The 23550-nt window shown below is 42.3% G+C and overlaps 1 protein-coding gene and 1 long non-coding RNA gene across 4 annotated transcripts; one reads left to right on the forward strand and one right to left on the reverse strand.

The window, feature by feature from the left end:
• Positions 1 to 1908: 1908 nt before the first annotated feature.
• On the reverse strand, positions 1909 to 9732 carry LOC140704666 (uncharacterized). The gene is made up of 2 exons (XR_013541238.1): positions 9626 to 9732; positions 1909 to 8117 (listed from the first exon to the last, which is right to left on the reverse strand). It is a non-coding gene; the product is annotated as an uncharacterized LOC140704666 (long non-coding RNA).
• A 52-nt stretch (positions 9733 to 9784) lies between these two features.
• METTL1 (methyltransferase 1, tRNA methylguanosine) lies at positions 9785 to 23197 on the forward strand. 3 transcript variants are annotated; one of them, XR_012083985.2, is made up of 7 exons: positions 9785 to 9960; positions 13878 to 14044; positions 18411 to 18595; positions 19626 to 19739; positions 20934 to 21035; positions 21269 to 21368; positions 22683 to 22789. XR_012083985.2 is itself a non-coding variant. In XM_020784565.3 (6 exons), the coding sequence occupies exons 1-6, from the start codon at positions 9866 to 9868 to the stop codon at positions 22821 to 22823; spliced, it is 804 nt and encodes a 267-aa protein (XP_020640224.2). In that variant the 5' UTR covers positions 9790 to 9865; the 3' UTR covers positions 22824 to 23197. The 3 variants fall into 3 exon arrangements, 2 of the variants coding, with proteins under 2 accessions (XP_072847183.1, XP_020640224.2); XM_020784565.3 differs by lacking the exon at positions 21269 to 21368 and having other exon boundaries at positions 9790 to 9960; positions 22683 to 23197; XM_072991082.2 differs by lacking the exons at positions 19626 to 19739; positions 21269 to 21368 and having other exon boundaries at positions 9789 to 9960; positions 22683 to 23197.
• Positions 23198 to 23550: the final 353 nt, after the last annotated feature.

Genomic DNA, 23550 nt, shown 5'->3' on the forward strand with positions numbered 1-23550 from the left:
GGAACCAGCAACCTCAGAAGGTAGTAAGCACTCCAACACTGGAGGCATTCAAGAAAAAATTGGACAGCCATCTACCAGATCTGCTTTGATTTGGATTCCTGCACTAAGCAGGGGGTTGGTCTCGATAGCCTTACAGGCCCCTTCCAACTCAACGATTCCATGGTTGTATGATAGATTGCAACATTTTGGCTTTTGGAAGGCACTTTTAACCTTTGCTTGACAACCAGATGTTGTGGTTTACAGCGAGGAGGGACCACATCTGGTCTTAATTGCTTTTTCCAGAGCTAGAAGTAATAAATTAAAATAATGCAGCTACTTGTAATTTATCATCGCAATCATCATTGGCAACATGGGCATAACAAAGGGCTTGTCCATACAGTTATGTTCTCTTTGGTCTTTCTGGGGCTGTTCTGGGTCCTTCTGGTGTTTTTTGTTTGTTTGTTTGTTTTGGTAGCGTTTTTCAAAAGATCACCCTGGTATCTGTGTCTACACACAGGGAAAGTATTTGATGCTGGGTGTGCTGGGTTGTCCTGGGCCTGCCTGTTGACATACATCCAGAATTGCTCCTTGACGTCTCACCGCCAACCCAGATTGCCTTTTGGCCTAACGTCTCTGCCCACTCCCTGCCTCTGCTTTGCTCTCGCATCCCTTTCCTCCTGGCTTCCATTTCTGACATTAATGTCAACAATTACCATTATGAGAACCTACTCTATTAAGAAAGGTCCCTACCCAATGTTCATGTTAATGGGTCAGATCTGCAGACTCAATATTAGCTAAACTGAGTCTATTCCGTCTTTTCTCAATAACATCCCAGTCTCTGCTCTCTTTTTTGTAGCTGCTGAGGCTGTTCTGAATGGTGATTGTGGGGGGGAAGGCACCATCCTAGCGCTGCATATTCTCAGCCGTGATGGCAACTTGCCATCCTTTTTATTTTGGTTTTTAGTTCCGGAACATTCCTGTTAAGTGGATTTCTGATAATTCGGATGATGCCTCCATATGTCTGCAAACTACGGCCAGGGATTTGCTTTGCCTGCTGGGGCTATAAGCAATTGCTGTAACTTTCCACATGCATATTGCATCAAGAAATTCTGGATGCAACAACCATTTTCACTGTGGTAAAGAAAGCACACGGCCAACAATACCTCTGGGTGGTTTCTATAAAATACCTGTAACTGAATGTTGATAAAGAGAACAATTCCTGTGAAGAAGAACAGTGTATCTTCTGTAATTTCTTGCATTCCTTTTGCAATTTTTCTTCAAAGGGGGTTCTATATATACACCTAGTTCAGATGGAATTATCATGATTGAATATACCATGATTTATCAAGCTGACAATAAGATTGAAACCCATAGAGTCTGTCTTTCTCTTTCTCCTACCTTCCTCCTCTTGGATGTTTTCACTCCTTGGTCATAGCTTATTAAACCACAGTTACGTTCAAACCAGGAAACAATGGTTTCATGCATGCAAACCAGCATGTTAATTGTTTATTAAAGCAAGGTAATGGAATGTAAACTGGCTCATTACTTTACAGCATCATGAAATGTAGAAGGAATATGTCCTTGGTTTCATGGACAAAGTTATCTTTTGTCCTTATTTTAGCTGCTACAATCATCATCATCATCATCATCATCATCATCATCATCATCATAGAACTACACAACTGGAAGAGACCCTATGGATCATTACGTCTATCCCCTGTCAAGGAGGTACAGTGGGGAATCGAACTCCAGGATAGGGTGGAGGCAGGCTGTTGATATCACTTTGGGCAAACTGCTACTAGGGTTCTATTTTGGCAATTAAGGTTCAGCTTTGGTTACTGTGCCGAAAACGGCGCTCGAGGATCATCTTGTCATTTGACCAAGTTGCATTGACGAGTGCAGTGCAAAAGCCAGTCCACTTGAACAGAATTTTAAACACAGACAACAACAGCATGGAAAGCTCAGCAGCACGAGAGCCTGCCTCTCCTTCCCCTTCATCACCTTTCGAATGTCCCATTTGGTTTTTACCCAAGGTACTTTATTAATCATGTATAATAACAAAGCTTAAGGCAGATTGCAATTTTAGAAAATATTAGTATGGACTATTAATTCATAAAATCACAGAATAATTGAGTTGGAAGGGCCATTGAGTTCAAAGCCCTGCTCAAGGAAGGAATCCAAATCAAAGCAGATCTGAAAGATGGTCGTCCAATTTTCTCTAGAATGCCTCCTGCAGTAACTGGTTCCATTGCCATACTGCTCTAACAGTTAAGATGTTTTTCAGCTTAAATCTGGCTTCCTGGACCTTGAGCCCATTATTACACGTCCTGCATTCTGGGATGATTTAAAACAGATCTTGCCCCTCCTCTTTATGACTGCCTTTCAAGTATTTGGAAAGTGCTATCATAACTTCCCGGCTGTTCTTCAGTTTTCTCCAATTCCTCTGAAATGAAATATCCTGCATCGTGCGTGTCACAAAGGCTGAAATGCTATAACTGGATAGTAATATGTCAGTAACTGCGGACGACTCTGTTCATTCTGTGCCAGGGTTTAAAGAAGGCAGCAGGATGAGGGTCTCTTGGTCTTGGACCTGTGCCATTTGTCAGCCGCTGTGGTACTCGGCTTCTGAGGGTCTGCAGATGACAAAGGCTCAGCTATCCCACCTCATAGCGAGGTCCATTTCCTTTGTTATCTGGATCAAACAGCTTCACCCGCTGAGTTGCCAACAGTGGGGTGTGAGAGTAAGTCTCAGGCAAGGTGTAAGCTTGGTGGCACATACGGCTGGCTTGCCCGTCACGTAGATATGACGGAACATGGAGTCACAGGTTTCTCTCCCCTTTCCTTCTCTGTTCACAATACAGAAATACAATAAAATTGTGGCCATTGACAGTTGGTATATTGAATGGCATCCCTTTGGTTGCAACCAGCAGCAACTTATTCATTCTTTTTATCTGGCTATCAGTTGAGAAAGGGTACTGAATACCATAGGCAGAATTAATATTACAATCAAACTGTAATCTTTTGAAGAGTTGGTTTTCAAATATAATGCCTTGACTGTGGGCTCGATCACATTTGCCAAAAGAACCCCAGTTATACTGTTTTGGCCATTATTTGAATTGTTTAAAAATTTTCCATTCATATGATGCACGGCTAACATCAACTGATTTGCTCTGGCAATTGGTTTATTTCCTCCTCACTAAGGGTTATTTTTAAATGTACATTTAAAGGGATATTGATAAATCACTAGTAGTAGCAGCAACCACCACCGCCACAAAATACTTTGCTCAGAAGGAGGCAGCTTCCCCCCCCCTTTGTGGGTGAAATAGAGACATTTCCTGCTTTGAATTGTAAAGAAAGGAGGGTTGCAATGCCTCCTCGCTCCCTTTTTTAACCCTGCTGTTCATAACACTCTTTTTGCAAGTCTTTTAAAACCTGTTTCCTCCTCCCGACACTGTCAAAAATGGAAAAGAAAAACGAAAGCCAAGAACTGAAAGGGAGAGGTATGCAGAGAAATAAGGAAAAGGGGATGAGTGGGTAAAGGAGGGGAGGGGGGAAAGGAGGAGGAGAGACGACTCATGCCGCACCATCGATATATCACTTTTGTAATTTTTTTTAAAGGATACGGAGGGTCTTATTGCCCCAAGAAACAGTGGAGAAAATGAATTGATATGAGCAGTGCAGCCTGCTCTAGCAGTTCAAATGGGGGAAAAAAAATGAAGCGATGCAGTTCAAATCAATGTAAATCCTCCAGCCAATATATACCATGTGAGCACTGGGAAAAAAAAGTTAGCCGTACAACGAGGGGAATGAAAAGCATTGGTATAACGGGTTCTTTTCTCACAGGTGGTTGAGCCCTATGATGCAGTTGTTTGGGGAAACAAAAAAAAATACAGAAATATTATAATTTAGCATCTTGCCTGACTTGTTGGAAGCAGGATGGAGTGGACAAACTTTGCAAAGTGTTCTACTGGGACCAAAATATTTTCATTTCTTCCCTTGCTTCTCTCTAAATGAAAGAAATCAAGAGCCGCTGGCTTTAGAAGCTCTAGACCGACTACTGTAGTGGTGTGTGGGGTTCTGAAAAATTGGCGATATTTCCTGTATTCAACACTGCTGCAGATCTTCGTGATTTGGTAACAAGGCCACTTTTCTGTCCTTATGTAGATTATAAAATTGTTGACACAACATTAGTTGTGACCAAGGGGATTTTTTAAATGGAACATTATATTTTGTGTTTTACTTCTGTTTTAAAATTGAGTTTTAATATGATAATTGTTGAATGTTTTTTTAAATATTGTAGTAATTTATTATTTGGCTTTTTACTTTGTTCTTTCAATAATGTATGCCACCTTGGATACTTCAGGTGGCATATACATATTTTAATTAATTAATTAATTATCTTCAGTACATGGATTATATACATGTCCATGAATCTTCTTAAGCAATATGTTATAGCTTAATTGGAATCACACTGCAATTAAAGGGGCATTAACATATTAGCCATCAAGAAAGGCAAAGTTAGTAGACCATTAGTGTAGAGTGCAGTAGTTATTGGTTGTTGTTGTTGTTGAGCAATGACCAAGTTTAAGTCTAGATGTCCTTCTTAATGCATTGGAAAAAAAGAGAGCGAGGGATTGCCAATTGGGCAGTATCAAAGGAAGGGGGGATGTGAACTGTGTCAGTTTGCATTGGATTGAAGGTCAGTGTGGACACTGGCACTGAAACAATCCAAGGTCTTTGTGCGATTGCTTAAACTGAATACAACCATAAAAGAGACTGAGAATCAAGCCAAAGTAAAGATGAGTTACTCCAATTTAGCTTGCCACTGTAATTGCACCCTAAAACATGTTTCACTAAATGGTCAAGTCTAGTCATCTCAGAGAATGACATGGCTAGAAGACCTATCCAAGCTTCCACATGTAAGGTCAGATCCAAGAACATCCCGCAAATCACAATTGATTTCTCAAAGGGAGTGCTGCTGTTAACATGTCCAAAACAGGCTGAAGCCTTATTCTAGAACTGATATTCTACATACAATTCCATTAATCTCCTGGCCCGGAACTTCCCTGCCTTGTTTGGCTTCAGCTTTTAATTTATCGGGTTGATTTTGAAGCCCACCCATCTTGGCTGACAGATTTCCATTTTAAAACAAGGTGCATTGGGGAGTGCATGGCTTGCTATCAAGCACAGAAGCGATTGTGCTTAAAAGCAAGGCAAAAGCTTTTCTAAAGGCAAGTGCATCTTTCTCCAAAGCAAATTGAATGAGGAAATGCATGGCCTCAAGTGGAACTTGCCCACCCTGAAGGATGCTTTCCTCTAAGGTGGTATTTACCCCTCTTCCTACTCACTTGGTCAAGCTTCTTCCAGCTTCTTTAATCACCCAAGAAGGGGAAGGATTCAGGCATTTAAGTGGCTGATCTTACATTTCCCAGGATTTTGTTCAAATCATTAGTCTGCACAAACTGAAAAATATCTATTGTCGTAGGATCATCAGCTATCTGTGCTCCTCTCTGAGATGTACTACAATGGTAGTATCTAGGCTGGAACAGATAGTAGTGAATGATTGGCCCATTAACAGGAGAGAATTGACTGGGTCCTTGATTAGGAATGCTTTTAATTATTTGGAGCAGCTCCATGGGACAATTCTGTGGAGATGAAATGATGGCAGAATAGGGAGAATTCTTTGCCTCCCATCCCGACATGGAACGTGTCTTAATTTGGGCTGTCTCTTGTGTTTGCTAAGATTCATCCTGTATTTTCCTCTCAGTGCTGTAGTCTCCTTGTTGTACCATTGCTGGAAGCTTGATGGAAAAGCTGAAGCTCATTTAGCTCCATCAGTAAGGCATGTATCAATAATCTGAGTAATTTTCCTAAGCTAGTCAGCATCACCATTCTACAATATTAATGCTGTACCATGTCAGTGTAGTTTGGCTCTTTTTTGAATTAAGACTGTCCTGTTAGCCTTCTTCCCCATCTGGCTTTCTGCTGAGCCTAGAACAATAATGTGAGGCAATAAAATTCTTGACAATGGAGCAGATTACGTCTTAAATTGGAAGCAGCTGATATTCTGCATATGATAGCATGAGTCACAATCAGCTTCATATATTTAAAAAAAAATCCCCTGTATTTCTGTTCTTCCAGTAACAAGGGCCCTTATATTGTGATATGAGAATCAAAAGGAAAAGCCAGAGATAGTTCTTGGAAAGTGTCTTTAGACACTCATCTGATAAGTTTTTCTCTTTTATTTTCTTCCTCTTGTCTTATAACAATGGTGAGATCGCCATGGAAGTATTGTTACTTTGTTTGTCCAGGGTGACACTGAGGACTCATTATTTCGCAGCTTCTTGCCATTCCTGCAAACTCGCTAAAAGGTTTTTGGCATGGCCAATGCCTTCCTTGATATACAGATGATCAAGTCCATAAATGTGATCATTCCAAAGTGCTTGCTCCATTGGGCTGTGGTCTCACTGGCAATAAGAACCACATTTAAGCCTTGTTTAAATCAACTTGTTGTTGTTGTTCACATGACTCAAGGGTGAAATCAATTTATTTGGGCTACAAAGCGAGTTTCTTTTCAACTGGCTGGCAGGGACTTTTTAAAATATTTCACTTCTAAAATCAAAACAATTCTATGTGGTCATTTTAAGTTGTGCCTACGTGGATTTTGGGGGGGGGGAGGGGCATTGGTGTTTTCCCTTTAATTTCTCTTTTTAAAAAAATACTTTCTTACAATGTTTATCACTATATCATTTCATCAATATGTTTGGCATTACAATCACCTACCCCGTTCTTTCCATTTGGCCAATGAAGGGACTGATTGAACAGGAGAAGACCAGGGGTACAGAGAATAGCAGGCAAAGAGAAGGTGTACCTGAACATGGAGGACCGTTTGCACTCCAGGAGCAGCATCACCCTGCAAAGAAGCTGGAAGCCTTCCCCTGCCATTCTCATTTTTTCATCATGACTTGGCTGGGGTCACCTCTCTAGTGTTTCCCTCATGATTTCTAGTGACTATAATGACACCAGCTGGCACCTGCTAGATACATACTCAATTTATCAATGTTTCACTTTTTTGGAAAAAAATTAAAATCGAAAACTTTTAAGAACAGCGTTTTCCTAAAACAGAAAAGAAATAAATCCATTTCAACAATGTAGATGCCAAAACTGGTTTAAATCACCAGAAATAAACTGATTTCCATTCAGTGCATGTGAACATAGCCACTGGTTTAAACACCATGTGACTTGGAGCCTGGTGCCACTGACCATAAAAACCACTCTTGTATCAGGTTCTGCTAAAAAAAGAGAAATGACTCAAATGTAGGTGTACACACGAGGTATGTGCATGTGCAGAGTAGTGTGCCAGGAGAGCAAGTTTTTCTTCTCCACCAGAGGTACATTTATTTTATGGAGGATGTGGAATTGATTTCACATATGCAAACGGCCCTGATAGGAGGAGAAAAACTTGCTCTCACTTGCCCCCTCATTCACCCACCCATTCACACAATTCCCATCAGTGTGATCCCTAACCAGCTCAATTGCCTGCCCCTCTGCCTCCGTGTTCACCCCTGCCAGCCCGACCACCCCTACCACCAGCCCGCTGCTCGTGACTGACCTTGTTTTGACAGGCGGCGGCAGTGACATAGGTGGTGGAGGTGGCAAAGGTGAAGATGCACACAGTGGCACAAAAGCTTTGAATTCAGGCTAGTCCACATGACTTTAGCATAAATCCAGAAAAAACGATCCCTCTGCCAGTTTATTCTGGCAGTGGGATCAGGCCCTTTACCTGATTGTGAACTCTGCAGTGAAATTGATTCAAATTGTCAGTGTGATCACAGCTTTATTAGCTTACGATGGATTGTAAAAGCAGATGGAATTAATGGCTCAAATGAAGGTAGCAGAAGATTCAAGAAGAATCCACCTGATGGTGGCAAAGAATTTAGCAAGTGATTTGGAACTTCAGGTAGCCCTTGTAGTCAGGCAAAGGCGAGAGTCAGGAGGGCATGTGGTCACTCTCTGGTCCCTTACTGTTTGCATTCTAAGGCAAGAGCAATACGGAGTTCTCCTGGAGTCCAGCTGAGATTCATAAAACAATGAAATGAAACTTTCATTGCAGATCAAAGCCTTCCACCCTGGTTAATCTGTGGAACTGACAGAAAAGAACAACATGAGACTGCACAGCGACTTGTTTTCTGCACCAAAACAAAAAGTAAACTAAACTAAAATGAAATGAAATGAAATAAAATATCATATTCAAATCTACGAGAGTTTGCCTTTGCTTTCTTTTTAATTATTCCCATTTCAAATAAATATACGCATTCAAAGAATGTCAATTCTACAAACATTCATGTACATACAGCACATATTTTGAGTAAAGCTCATTACCTGTGGAGCTTAGTGCACTATTGAGTTTATAACATATGTTGCCAAAATTTTAGGTGGTGTCCTTTTGGTTCAAATTCCTATTTTGGTCCTTTTGGTTTGGAATCTGCAATGTATTTAATGAGGGGGTTCCATGTCACAAAGAAAGTGTTTGGCTTGGCTATCCCTTTTGACAGTTGAAGAGCATGTGTTAATTTTTCTGCCAACGCTGTCTGCCATTTTCTTTTGAACCAATTCTCTATTCTCCACCCTTCCGGCGCCCTCCACCATGCTATTTCTAGCTATGCTGCAGCTAGTAGGAAGGCCATAACTTCTTTGTACAGCAGGTCTTCATTAGGACCCACAGGGCTTGCCTTTTAAGGTACCATAAAGTTAACGATGGAGCTAGTGCTGCCATTGAAATGTTAGAGATCTGGACCATTGTTTTCTTATGCACATCAGTGCTTATTTATCCTTGTGTGGATCCATCATTTTTCTTTCAAGTATCTGAGTTTACACATAGTGGTCATGACTGTGCCAGCTTCTGTAGTCTAGCATTACAATGAAGAGAACAAGTTGAAAGAAAACTGAGGGCACAACTACAGTAGTGTGATATTCAGTTGTGGGCAGGCTGCCTTCCAGACCTTTAAGAGAAAAACAAGGAAATGCTTTTTATTTATTTATTTATTATTAGACTTATTACCCCGCCCCTCTAGACAACGTCTACTCGGGGCGGCTTACATGAATAAAAACAGAAGAATATAAACAATATAAAATAATCTAAAACACAGTTTTAACACCTATTCCTAAGCAGCATATAACCAAGATGGCATAACTCAAGCAAAAAGGATAGGGATCAATTAACTGACTGGAGGGAAGGCCTGCCTGAAGAGCCAAGTTTTTAAATGGCTTTTAAAAACACCCAGCGAGGGAGCTTTTTAACATCCCTGCCCACTCCTGTTTTCACTCACTTTGGCTTTTATTATTATTTTTTTAAATGATGTAGCACATATGCACTACCATAATAATTCTTTTTTTTTCACTTCCTCTGCCCTCCACGGAGCAAAGGAAATGTTTAGCCAATATCCTTATGTGGTTTTCTTATTAAACCATTGATAGAGTTTACTGTATCTGATTGTGATTTTCCAAGCGTAAAGGGAAGGGAAAAGCTTTATCTGTTGAATGTCTGCCTCTCCAGCTGCTGCTACAAAAGACACAAAAGCTATGCACGGAAAGCGGGAGAAAACTGCTGTCCCCGCGTAATTCAAATGTCGGGTGAATAGCTCACTGCGCGTTATCTAGCCTCCTGACCCTCAGAAGCTGCCCAGTCAAGGATGATCGGAACATATTAAGCCGGCGAACTTTTAAAACGGGGAATGACGCTGGCCCTTTAAGGAAAGCGTTTGCTCAAGCTCGCGTCGCTTGGTATTTGCCCTACAGGATGACGTATATTCTCCGCGACTCCTGTTTGCTGTAGATTCCGCGTGGTTTCGTCTCTGTTCTGGGGCGGCTCTCGTTTCTCAGGGCTATGGAAGGGGTGATGTCAGGAATGGCCCCGCCACAGAAGCGCTTCTACCGGCAGCGAGCGCACTCCAACCCGCTGGCGGATCACACGCTGCGTTAGTGAGTGTGAAAGGAACCTGAAAACTCCTTCCTTTCCCGAGATCCTGCAGCTGCTCGTCCGGCTGTACCTGCGGGCTCCTGGGCATATTCCCCCCTGCGTGTCGGGGTTTTTTTTTTGCTACCTGCGGGACCGGTTGCTTGTAGGCTTCAGGTGTTTTGGTGTTGCGCACATCCCGATCCTAAATGCAAGTCGAGATTGGAATGCGTACAGTTTAATTCAGTGGGCACTGCCTTCTGAGTAAGCTTTCTTAAAGGTCGCACTTCACACAAGGATGTGGGATCCCCTTCCACTGAGACAAGATCTACTAGTTAGCATCAGCCAACGATTGGCTGTTCAGACGAGTAGTGCATCTCTGAGGTCATGAATTTTAGTCCTGCTTCCTGAAATTGTTTGACTCGGTTTTTGCCCCCGAGGGCCACAGAGAAAGTGGGCAACCGGTTGTGGGCACCTGGATCCCTCCCTCCTGCCGAGGGACCCTGCGTGTTTTTCTTTCCTCATACATGCATGATATGCTTCCATGTAGACAAGCAGATGCACAATCACTCTCTGCATGCCCAGTTTCAGACACTAACCTTGTGCCTTTCCCTCTTTAGTTCCCAGTGCAGCCAAGGTAATAATACTTCCTGTGCTGTTAATAATGGCACTGGGAATTAATAGACATAAAAATCGCTGGAAACATTAATTCCAGGTGTAAAATAAAAACTGTGTTCTTCACATGTTTTTAACTACTACGATATCAGTTCCTACCAACAAAACCAAATGGTAGAACTTGTAGTGCAAGGCAGATGGAGGGCTCCAGGTTGGTCACCTTGTGTTTAATCTCACACCAGTATTCCCTGTGACAAATGCGTACAGTGGAACCATTGGGGTGGAGTGGTGCAGAGTTGAACGTTTTGATCCCCTGATCCTATTGTGTTTCAGATTGGTGTCCATGGGCTTTTCACCAGCTCTGTGGCAGTCATCTGGAGTGCATCAGAATCGGTGTGTAGGCAGAAGACTGCACTGCAAGCACTCCAATGCCTAGTGGTTCCAGTGTAGTCTATTCATTGTTGACTTGCTCAAAGCAGGTTAGGTTTGTATGACTTGAAGGGATATAGAGTGATTGAAGGCTATGTATGGGTATGAGACAATGGGTTGCTCACATAAGTTATATCTCAGTGCTATGGAACCTGTATCCTTTAGGTGGAAAACGTGTGTGGCTACCATATGGCCTGCCTTTTTATGCAACTGTGTAAACATAACCCAGACAAAGTACTGTACTGTATGACCCTCCAATTATTTTAGGCTACAGTTGACACTAGCCCCAGCCAGCATGGCCAGTGATAGGACTGATTCAAATTGGGGAATTGTAGTTTAAATAACAGGAAGAGGAGAAGTTTTATGCATCCTGTAGTCATTAAATTCTGTATTCATTAGCAGCACAGCCCTTGTTTATGGTTTATACAGCCTTTGGATGCTTACTCAAAAGAAAGTGCCACTAAGTTGAGTCATAAGGGTGTCATTTAAATATGCATAGATGCATAGAAATAAGTCCCATTAATGTCACCAGGACGTATATCTGGTGTATGTCTAAGACTGCTGCCTTAATGTGTACAGTAGTTTCTATGGACGGAAAAGAGCAGATATGGATTAAATGGTTTTCAGTGCATTCCTATGGGAAATGCAGATTCAACATAAGAACTTTTCAACTTGAGAACCACCTTCCAATACGGATTAAGTTCTTAAGTAGAGACCCCACTGTACTTGCTTGGAAGTAAGTCTTATTGGACAAAATTGGGCTGATTTCAATGTAAATGTGCCTAAATGCAGGGAGCATTTATTGCAACACAGTTGTGTCTCTATCATGTGTCTTCATGTATATGTAAGCCCCACTGTGTTTGTTAGGATTTACCAGAGGTTGTAAATATGTTATCAGGAAAAAAATGTGACATCAGTGATATTGTGGTAATTGGCTGCATGTAGTGTTGGCTGAAATTCTGTTGCTCCTAGTAGTAGTAGGAGTACTCACTACAGTAGACCTATTGAATCAATGAGGAATACAGTGAGTCAGCTCCTCCATAAATTCCATTGATTCAAATGAGCTTCTTCTGGTTGTGATTTGCTATGCTGATGTAAGTTGCAACTAGAGTAGGCCTATTTGAACCAATGGAACTTCACCAAATCCTCACTCATTCGGTGGGCTTTTTCTAGTGCAACTTACTGCAATAAAGCAACAGGGTTTCAACCATTGACTTGTTACTTCCAAAATATTGTTTCTAGTGAATGGACTTTGAGTTGGTTGTTGGTTGTTCCAGCGTCATCAGCACTACTGTGTTTCCCCCAAAATAAGACAGGGTCTTATATTAATTTTTGCTCCAAAAACACATTAGGGCTTATTTTCAGGGGATGTTTTATTTTACAGTCATGTCATTTTCTGGTTGCTGCACAATGATGGAGGGTGGGGTTTCACTTAACTAGGGCTTATTTTTGGGGTAGGGCTTATATTAGGAGCATCCTGGAAAATCATACTAGGGCTTATTTTCAGGTTAGGTCTTATTTGGGGGGAAAAAGAGTAAACAGCATTGTCACTGCTGTCAGAATTGAATATGACATTTTGCTAAATACCAAACTCCATACAGTACTCAGGTTATACCTTTATGGGCTAACCAAAAAGACTTGAAGTCTATAGACACCCATGTCTTTTTGTATGATTAATAAATTAAAAGTAGAACTTCACTACGTAGTTTGGAATTCATCTTAATACAAACTTTTTGAGTGGCCTATATAGGCATCACTTGGACTCTGACTTTAATTTTGTGCCAACACAGTTATCATTGCTTTTGTCAGTAGTGCCTTACTCATAAAAGCGAGAAGTAAAATGTTGCCTTTGAAAGAATAACACTAGCAAAGGTAGCATCTTTAAACAATGTTCCAAGTTGTGAGACTAATTCCAAAATTAAGTGTTTATTGAATCACAACCTTTTGAGTTCTGATATTAAATACAACTAAGGAAGTTGTTTCCAATAACAGTAAAATGCATCGACTGTGCTGCAATTTTTTTTCCAGATAATTGTGGTTAGGATGTCATCCTAAATTCTTTTGTCTGGGTCTTAGTTGGGTAGCAGAGGGACATATAACCATTTTGTTTGTGAGTAGTGCAAGTCTGTGGAATATATCTGAAGATTCTCAGTCATCCAGGTGAGGTTATCTGGAAGTTGAGTCATGGCAACTGGACTTCTTTCTTATTAGGTTGAAACATTTCGCTATTCATCCAAGATTGAAGAAGCTACTTGGATGAGCAGCGAAACGTTTCAACCTAATAAGAAAGGAGTCCAGTTGCCATGACTCAACTCCCAGAAAGTCTATGGAATGTCTCTGGAGAGGTGAATCATTGGGCTATTTTTCTGTATCTTGAAATTATGAGAATCATGTTTCCCTGGTTTGATTTTTTTGGTAACCTTTGAAATCGGGAATAAACATTTTTCCATGGAACTGGTTTAGTAGGCAGGAAAATGGTGGCCACTTGGAAGCACTGATCTAAACCCTTTCAGTCCATGGTTAACATGGGACTTGTGCACCTTCCTTTCATTTTCCATCTTAAAGATTAACGTCAGAAGGAGAATGTATTCGCGAAGGCTTCAACTGTGCATTCAATCAGAAGGAGACTCCATGCCTTCACCATGGTCACCAAAGCCCTCCATCCCTCCAAGTTTGCTCTAACATTTTGCCTGATGAACAATTCTGGAGTCATCAAAATCCTGCAGAATTGGGACATTTCACCCAGCCTTTAGAAAGATATTGCTCTAATAAGGATTTAATTTTTTCTTTTCTTTTGACCAACCCAACCGCCTTGTCTTTTTGTGTACAATTTGGTTTGTGAATTGTTCCTCTTTAGCAGTGTTGTCTCACAGAGCCCTCTTGTTTTCTTTCCTGTCAGCCCAGCCAAGCCTGAAGAAATGGACTGGTCTGAGTTGTACCCAGACTTTTTTGCCCCTGTGGTGAAAGGCGATCAGCATGATGACCCAAAGGATGCAGAGGAGAGAACCAAGCCTGCAGCTCAAGTTGAGTTTGCTGATATTGGCTGCGGTTATGGAGGATTGCTGGGTAATTATTTTTCCAGTTACAGGTAGCATGTGGTGAAGCCTAGGCCATGAGACTTTTGTCATGTTTGTACTGTAACCCCTGGAATTCACCAGGAATTCCCCTAGCCAGAATTCTGGGAGCTACAGGCAAGAAATTTGCAATTGCCCACAGGTATAGGCCTCAAAAAGTCTCCTTAGTGACCTGCATTTTGGCTCTGGAAAAGAAAGGAAGTGGCTGAGACAGGCTAAGGGAGCCACAAGGAGTTATGGGACTGGTGGCTTTTTGAGAGCCATCCTGGACAGGGCCTAAATGACAAAGAGCGACCACCATTTTGGGTTATTGTGGAAAAAAAAGGCAGGATATAAACATTTAAAAAAATTAAACTGACTCAAATGATAAAAGAATAACATTTATTGTCTTGAAATCTGACTCTCTCTTTGCCAGGGAAGTGTGAAACTTTAAACAAGATTTTAGAACAAAATGCAGCCGTAGAAGACTGCAACACTAACTCATTGCGAGCTGCTTAGTGTGATACAGGGCTGGATAGCTCAGTGGTTTAGGTCTCTGACTTCAGAGCTAGAGGTTGGGAGTTCGATTCCCCACTGTGCCCTCTACCAGTAGATCCACCTCTGAGTGCTCTCTACCTAGAAAAGCCTGGAAAGGGTCACTATAAGTCGAAACTGATTGAAGGCACATTATTATTACTACTAGTAGTATAATACATTGAATAAGATCTAGCAAAAATTGCTACTGCGAGTATGTAAGTGCAAAATGTATCTGTGTAGTACTGTAAGACAATTAGTTTTATTTGAAAAAAGTATGTACATTAGTGTGTGGATAAACTTGAAAATGTGCCAGTTCTTTCTGAAATCTCAGAAGTTGGGAATTTTGACAGTCATGGGTATGCCATCTCTCTGCATCTGGTACTTTTTCCTTCCCCATCAGAATAAATTATGCCAATATAGGGATATTTTCTTTACTTGCTAGTGCACTCAAGTTGCATAACTATATGCTTTTTTTCATAACTGAGGTTAAATCACAGTGGGAATGTGCTTCGTTAAAATATATATTAATACACTCACCTGGATGTTGTAAAGACAAACCGTGTCATCTTCTTAAAATGAAAACCTGTTGCTGACATCATGATTAGAAAGCTATGGATGAATTCCCACTATGGTGATTTGCACAGGATGATGCCAGATTTCTTGTGAAACATCTGATTAAGACACCAGGTTGTGCCCTTAGCTGCTAGTGATAAACTATTCGTGTGATATGGTGTCACTCCTTGAATTAGCCGTATGAATCTTATCACACACAACATGTCACAAGGATGGGTTGGCAAGAGGTCCCGCCATTTTTGCAGGCTTATTTGGTCAGAATGAGAGAAAGGACCTTCTCAGTGGCTGTTTCCTGGCTTTGGAGTACCCTGTTCTGAGAAGCAAGGTTAGCCCTTTTTCCTTCTTGTCCATCCATCATCAGGCAAAGGACCTTCTTTTCCAGGCAGGCTGTTTACCAATAACTGAATACTTTAGGAATGCTGCATCAGTTGAGTTCAAAGATGTTTGAGATGTTCTAAAATGTTTTTTTTAATGGTGGTTTTTAATATTGTTATATAGTTAGTTTTTTTAGTGCTGTTTCTTATAGGACAAAATCCTGTTGTGCAGTTATATAAGTGCTATCCACAAAGCATTTCTGTTGGTGCATTGTACAGTTTGTTATGCCAGTGACACATGACCAATTGCACGACTGAATTGCACTATTCCTTATTACTGTAACACCTGGCATATTTATGCAAGCATAACTTTACTTTGTGTCTGCATGAACAAGATTTGGTCGTGATGTTTTTAATGGTAATTGTGCAGTATTAACTGACTTGAGTTGCTTTGAATCCCCTGCACAGAGAAAGGAAGCATATTAGATACATACGTATATAAAATGTAAAATCACTCGGGACCTTCTACAGTTCAAGCTATTTCTCTAGAGACATCCTAGAGACTTTACCCGTTCTACTTGTATCAGAATCAAAAGGAAGTCCCAGTAAATTCTGTTTGAGTTATAAGTCCATCCTGTGCAATGAGTTCACTGGATCTTACTCCCAGATATACATGTACAGGACTGCAAACACATAGAAAGCATGCCTTGGGCTGAATATTTGTTCTTTTCCATAAGTGAAACTGGGTGGAGTTGGGGTGGAATCAACACATAGCTATTCCTTTGGACCTCACTGTTCTGACAGAAGAAATTCCACTTTGGGTACCATCCTAAGGCTACTATCTTGGGCACTTTTAACTGGGAGAAAACTCATTACATTAGATTGGACTTACTCTGAAATATGTGTGCATTCAGTCAAGCAAAACCTTGACACCTGAGCGCTCTGCCTGGAGGCAGGCGGTGCATCATGGCCTCTCCCATTTAGAAGAGACACTTGTCTAGTAGGCTGAGGCAAAGAGGCAGTCCTGAAACCAGCAAGGTCAGGGAGCTGGGCAGGGGACAGATTGGATTTGTCTTCATTGTGGAAGGGATTGTCACTCTTGAATTGGCCTTCTCAGCCACACTAGACGTTGTTCTAACTCCTCCCTACAGAGCACGTTACCATAGTCTCTCAAGACTGAAGGATGCCTAATCTATTCAATCAAGCATATAAATAACTCCTGCTACAGTACTTTGTACTATTGAAATCAGTGGGTTTCCTTCCACCCCTCCTTCCTTTTCTCCCTCAACTCCTTGGCCATTTCTATCTACTGTTGAAAGTTACTGTATATTGTAAGCTGCTTGTATAAAGATACCCTTTGTGTCTTTTGCTTTTATTTTATTTTCCTTGGGAAAATGGCTTTGTAAAGTACCAACCAAACTAATGGTTAAAACTAATGGTATAGAACCTCTATAGATGTGTTTGGCTTCCTGTCATTTCTACCCAGCTTCTCCTGTTGAGATTCTTGCAGAGAACACCAAACTCAGTGGACTTTGATCTCTCCTAGCAGTGCTCCTTCTGTTCTTAAGTAGGGCTTCAGTGCAGTCCTGCCCAGCTATGCTGTTAACTATTAAGAACTTCCCAGCTGTATATCTTGGCTGTGGAATGTGTAAAAATGAAACATATTGTTTGTCCATAAAAAAGCACCTCCCCCAAAGGTGTAGACTTCTGTTCTGTTGGCTTTTTAGAGGAAGGATGGAGACAGGTAGACGAAGGCAGTGGTGAACAGTTGTGGGCTTCCAGATTTTGTTGGGTAACAATGCCTTGCAGTTTACTCCGTGAGCTAGCTCTTTTGCCCAGGACTGATGGGAATGGCATTCAGACATCACCATGATTGCACATTACTCCGCTAAGGGAAGCAACTGGGGCCCATCATTAGAGCTTACATTTGCAAAACTCATGCAAAGCTTGAAAAATTACTTTTTGATTACAACTCCCAGAATCATCTGGCCAACTAGGAATTCTGGCAGCTGTAGCCTCAAAATCTAACAGGCTGCCAATTTGTACATGCCATGGAATGCTACTTTGCCCGATGCAGGTCTTTTTGGAAAATATACAAACTATCATCGCGTATATAAATCATTCCGTTTTTAAAATATTTTCCATCCATTGTTTATGGAAAAGGGCAAGAAGATATCCAGGGCTCTGAAAATCTACCCTTTGAGTTTCCAAATTGTGCTGGCTTCTGAAGATTTTCTTTTTAGTGTTACTGGCACACTTTCAAATGTACAGTACCTTTAACACCATAAGGTTTGGAAGATAATTGCTTTAAACATCAGTGGATCAATACATTTTGTTTCACACGCTGTAGTCATTGTTCCAGGACATGGTCTGAGTAGAAGGCACACAAAACAGCCACTTTTCTGAAGTTGGGGTAAGCATTGGTCCACTTGATGCCCTCCTTGGGGGAATTGCTTGGGAATTCCCAGCTATTGTTTGGCTTTGTTTTTCCACTGTAAAGAAAGCTGGGATATAAATGCAACAGTGGCCATTATTATAGAGCGGTGGTTCCCAGCCTTGGGCAACCCAGGTGTTCATGGACTGCAGCTCCCAGAAACTCCAGCCAGCGCAGCCAGTGGTAAAGGCTTCTGGGAATTGCAGTCCAAGATCACTTGGCTTAGGAACCACTGTACAAGAACATTGTGTGTGTAATGCGACCTATAAATATGTTTGCTGTGTGCACAGCTTGGAATAGTTTTTTGACAGGCAATTCCAAAAGTCCTAGCAGTGGGCCATTGTATCTGGAGGATTCTGGGTGCTGGTGCTAATTGAGTCATAAGGGTGTCATTTAAATACAGCCAAGGTGTGCTACAGCTGAGCCCCTTCTTCTGCTTCTCTGCACAGGGTGCTGCTCCCAGTAATGGGACGCCCTCGCCCGGTCCCGAGAGATGCTAATGCTTTTGTTCCCTGTTTCAGTGGCTTTGTCTCCCCTGTTCCCCAATACATTAATTCTTGGCCTGGAGATCCGAGTGAAAGTCTCAGACTATGTGCGCGACCGGATACATTCCCTGAGAACATCTCATCCCGGGCAGTTCCAGAACATTGCCTGCATCCGCAGCAACGCTATGAAACACCTGCCTAACTTTTTCCACAAGGGGCAGGTGAGTTTCTGGAAGACGCTTCAAGAAGTTCTGTGGATGAGGAAGTGATCTCTCTTTTCTGTTCTCAGTTCCAATAACAATTGTGTGGATGTTTTGAAAGGCCCCAGACTTTCACACTTCGTATGTCACTTTTCTTTGTCATTCTCACCATTTCCACTGAGACGGAAATTGTCGCAGGTGTGTGTATTTTTCCATGGATAATTTGCAGTTCGGTAGAGTACGCGCTGTATAGTGTAGCTTTAAATTTCCAAAAAAAAAAAAAAAAAATCATGTAATGCTGCTGCCTACTATCAAATTGGATCCTTCTAATCAAGTTCTGTCTATGCCTGTTCCATTCCTCCCTCTTCTTATAGCCCTGCCCTGCAAATTTGTTGTACTACAATGTCCATCCTGCTCAGCTAGCACAGCCATTGGAGGTTTTGGGAGCTATCACCCCATACTTGGCCTCCTCTCTGCTAACATTCAGAAGGCAGCTTCAAATACTGCTCTTCAGCGAGGCCTTTTCATAACGATCCTGCCTCTGATGTGGCACCTCTGCATTTCGCTCTTAGACAAAGTGCCTTTGTTTTACTGCTATTCTGATGAATGGTTATATGTTTATTTTTTTACAGTTTTACATGTTTTGATACTGGCTATTTTATTTGTTGTGAAATACCAAGAATAGTGCATTGCACTAATGAGGTGGTCTATAAAACTATTTAAATACATTAAATAAATACATAAAGAGTGTATTCTAAATGGCTGGGTTTCTTCAGAGCTATAGGTAGGTACCTTTCACATCCCCTCTCTCCGAGATTCTCCTAAATTAAAAAGGACAGGGAGAGAAACTAGAAACACATTCAGAGCATCTGCCAAGGTGTGGCCTTACTCCTTCGGGTTGGAGGAAGAATATGATGAATGCCTTCTGATACCGTTGGCCATTTGTTGGGTGAACCACTCGTAGGGACTATGTTTTAAGTTGCAGATTGGGAGGGCAGCGTTTTTATGCCACCTAAGTTCTGATGGGGAGTCCTTTCCCTTTCTTTTTCAGCTGTGCAAAATGTTCTTCCTTTTTCCTGATCCTCATTTCAAGAAGACGAAGCATAAGTGGCGGATTATCAGCACTACTTTGCTCGCAGAATATGCTTACGTACTGCGTGAGCAGGTGAGCGAGTGGGTCACCCCCTGGGTTCCTAGAAGATAAAGAATGTCAAAACCGCAGGCTCAGTATGTGGAGCTTGGACTGAAAGAAGGGGGCAGGTTCTCTGGTAGAAGTCATCCGTGGGCCGTGTACTTGCAAAAAATGTCTAGAGGGCACCCCCACCCCCGGTCTAGACATTCCCTTTCCTCTAGAACACTCCCATGTGCAATGAATGAATGGGGGATGTGTCTGCACTTTGGCGTTTTCCTGTCCTGATCCTTTGTTCCAGTCTGCTTCCTGGAGATGGGCCAGAAGTAATGCCCTACGCATTGAATGTCACCCCATGAAGACCACAGCAGTAATTAAGATTTTCTGAAAATCCAAGTGCATCTAAGCGTTCCCCAAGCCTGTGGAAACAAAAGCTTGGGAACTTTGAACACAAGGAGAAGTAAGGATTGCTAATGACTGCCAAAGAGGGATGATTAACTTTTCCCTTGTATCCAGCAGATGGCTTGGGTTGGCGGAGTTCCTTATAGGGAGAGATCTCTGTGTCATCTCAATGCCTGCTTTTTCACCACTTCCTCCAGGGCACTGTGGCTGATTTTGCTTTCACCTGCACGAGAAAAGACAGAGTGCTGTCTGTGCGCGCATGTATGTGAGATCTCGTTTTCATGATGAATCAGACATTGGCCTCACCCAGCGCTGGCATGAATCACTCCCAATTCTTCCAGTATCTTCCCCCAAGGCCATCACAGTAAAGGAAGAGGTTGGGGTGGAGTTCTGTCGACATGCTAATATGTTTCGTAGAATTGATGACGAGAGATCACGGAGATGGCAGTCACTGAACCCCAGGTTGCATTGAAATCAGAGCCTTCAGGACTTGGGGATTACTCATGTAGGGAAATAGTCTGAAACCTACCTTCTTACCTGCTTGGTTTTTTTTTCCTTCTCAGAACCTCTGTGGACCCCTAGATCATATCGAACTACAGTGCCTATCATTCCTGATGTTGAAGCATGTTGGCTGGGGCTGATAGGAGCTGGAGTCCAGCAGTGTCAGAAGGGCCACAGATTCCCACTTCTAAATCAAAACGTTCTTCTTTGCAGGAGATGCTTTCCTTTTTATCCCCAGGATAACCAACTAGGATGTGGTAGACCATGGGAGGAGACTGACTCACGTCCTGTGTTCTGCTCATTGTAGCCTCCCCTTCTCTCACGCAGGGCCTGGTCTACACCATCACAGATGTGGAAGAAGTACACAAGTGGATGGTAAAGCACTTCCAGGAACATCCACTCTTTGAGCAAGTGCCATTGAAAGAACTGGTGAGCAAGTGAGAGAAAGTGTGTGTACATCTGTGCTCGCTCGTGCGTGGATGTGCAATTTCCGATTGGTGTTGCAATACCCAAACCCGTGGCCATTGAAACCGTATGCATGCAGGCTGTTCTTTGATCCCTCCATGGTTTTCCTGATTCTGGCTGCTGCTCGGGTGTGTCTCTCTCGAAAAACAAAAACTTCATTCATGGCCTACCCACACAAAACTTTCTCTTTTTTACAGGAAGAAGTAATAATAATCTCTTCACATTAGATACATTTAGAAATAAGAGGACTAAGGAGCAACCTTTTTAATTATAAGCCCAACAAGTTCAGAAATAACTGTAAGCTTACACATCTAAAAGACATTATATGTATCACAGAGACATATAGTTCAACTACTGGGACACCTGTTGTTCCAAAAAAAGTAATCTTATCATAATCGTAGATCTGCAGTGCTGGAAGGGACCCTATGGATCATGGAGTCCAGTCCCTGTCAAGGAAGCACAAGTGGGGAATCCAGCTCCCAACCTCTGGTTCCACAGCCAGATGCCTCAACCACAGAGCGATCCAGCATAAATAAATGATTCCCACTTTTCTCTGGAAGGGGTTGTTGGAGTGAATCCCTCTCATCACTGCTATATGCCCTGTTTCCCAGGAAATAAGACCTAACCAGAAAATAAACCCTAGTAGGATTTTTCAGGATGCTCCTAATATAAGCCCTACCCCAAAAATAAGCCCTAATTAAGTGAAACCCCGCCCTCCACCCTTGTGCAGTCACCAGAGGTTGACATGACTGTATTTGAATAAACGTAGATTGTTGTACATGAAAAAAAAAATCTCCTGAAAATAAACCCTACTGCATTTTTGGAGCAAAAATTAATATAAAACCCTGTCTTATTTTTGGGGAAACATGGTAACAGATTTTTAAACAGAAGTATGGTGTGCAGCATACAAGTTGCATACATCTCTGAGGGGGATTGGTGCACCCCTAAATCTCTTTGCTCCCCCAACCCACCCCTTTTACAAATCATGCCTCCCAGAGGCCTTTGTATAGTCACTCCCTTTCCCTTCCAAGGTTGCCTTATGTTAGAAAGCCGGGGGGGGGGGAGTTGAAATTAACAGGCCAACCGATTCCTCTTAAAAATACACCTTAAACAGGCCCCAGAGGGTTACAAAATGGGGCATATAATCAAAACCATTCCCTTCAAATTAGCTACTGATATTCTAAATTTTGCTTAGCTAGCCATCTGAAAGTCTTCAGTGGCTGGACTGATCCTGCTCTTCCTTTCACCGTAGGATCCTGCCTTCCCTCCCCTACAATGCCCATCGTTCCCACCCAGCACGATCCGATTGGGGTTTTAGTCCAGTACATCTGAAGGGCTGTGGTTTCAAGAAGGTCGCAGTAGCGCATGAGCCTTGGTGAGCAGAGAACCAGCAAGTCAGTCCTAAACAGAGTAGACACAGTGGCTCAGTGGGATTTACATCAAGTGTTGACAACCCTTCAGCAACTCATTTAGTGGGTTTCCTCTTACTTGGGACTAACAGAAGGGCACTGGCTTGTCGGGTGGGGTGGGGAGGAAGGAGGATGCTGTTTGTGTTTGAGAAAGAGTGTGACGACCTCCACTGAATAACAACAGTGTTTGCTTCCTCAAAAGGCAGATGACCCTGTTGTTGACCTCTTGGGAACCTCAACAGAGGAAGGGAAGAAAGTCCAGAGAAATGGAGGCAAGATCTTCCCAGCTGTTTTCCGGCGCATCAGTGACACAGCACAGACACAGGAAGGAACAGGAACATGACCAGGGAATTTCCTGAGCCCTCCCAAGCTTCACGTTGTCCATCTATGCCTGTGATGAGGAGAGGGCTTATAGCGTGGATTGCATAAAGACTAGGGTGGACTGAATGCCTCTGGTCATGCTGGAATCAAGCCGCTGTGAATGCAGGAGGGGAATCCCCTCTGGGGAATCCCTGGCCTCTTGCCTAAGAGATGGCTTGATTCACTCGCCATTGTTTTTATTTTGCCCATAGATGGATTGTGTCTGCCTTGGCGACAGAAGAGTGAGGATCAACTGCACAAAGCAGAACTAATAATTATATGAACAGAAGGAGAAAAATATTTTGACCCATGTCTGACTTTATTTTTGGATAAAGAATAAATTAACAGATACAACAAGGTGGCTTGGAGTGACTGATGCCAGCCTGCTGTCTGTGGAACAGGGCAAGGTTGTACCTCCCTTTGTGGGCTTGGCCTCCGTGGCTACATCTGCATCCCACCCGGCCATTCCCATTCCTCAGTTTTCAAGTCCTGTTTCCTGTTTGTCCGGTGATGTGCGTCTGCCCCAGGGTGGTGGTGAATTGTACTTCTTGTGCCTTCATGCTGCTGCTCACCAGATCAGTGCCAATTCTAAATCACCAGAGCTTTATCCAAGGCTGAGGTGAATAGGAGCTGCATCACTGTAGAAGCCATGCTGCTGGAGGCAATTTTAAGTGAACCGCTATTAGGCATGTGCTCTTTGGTCACTTGTT

Source organism: Pogona vitticeps, chromosome 2 (genome assembly GCF_051106095.1).
Source record: "Pogona vitticeps strain Pit_001003342236 chromosome 2, PviZW2.1, whole genome shotgun sequence".
Taxonomy (NCBI): Eukaryota; Metazoa; Chordata; class Lepidosauria; order Squamata; family Agamidae; genus Pogona; species Pogona vitticeps.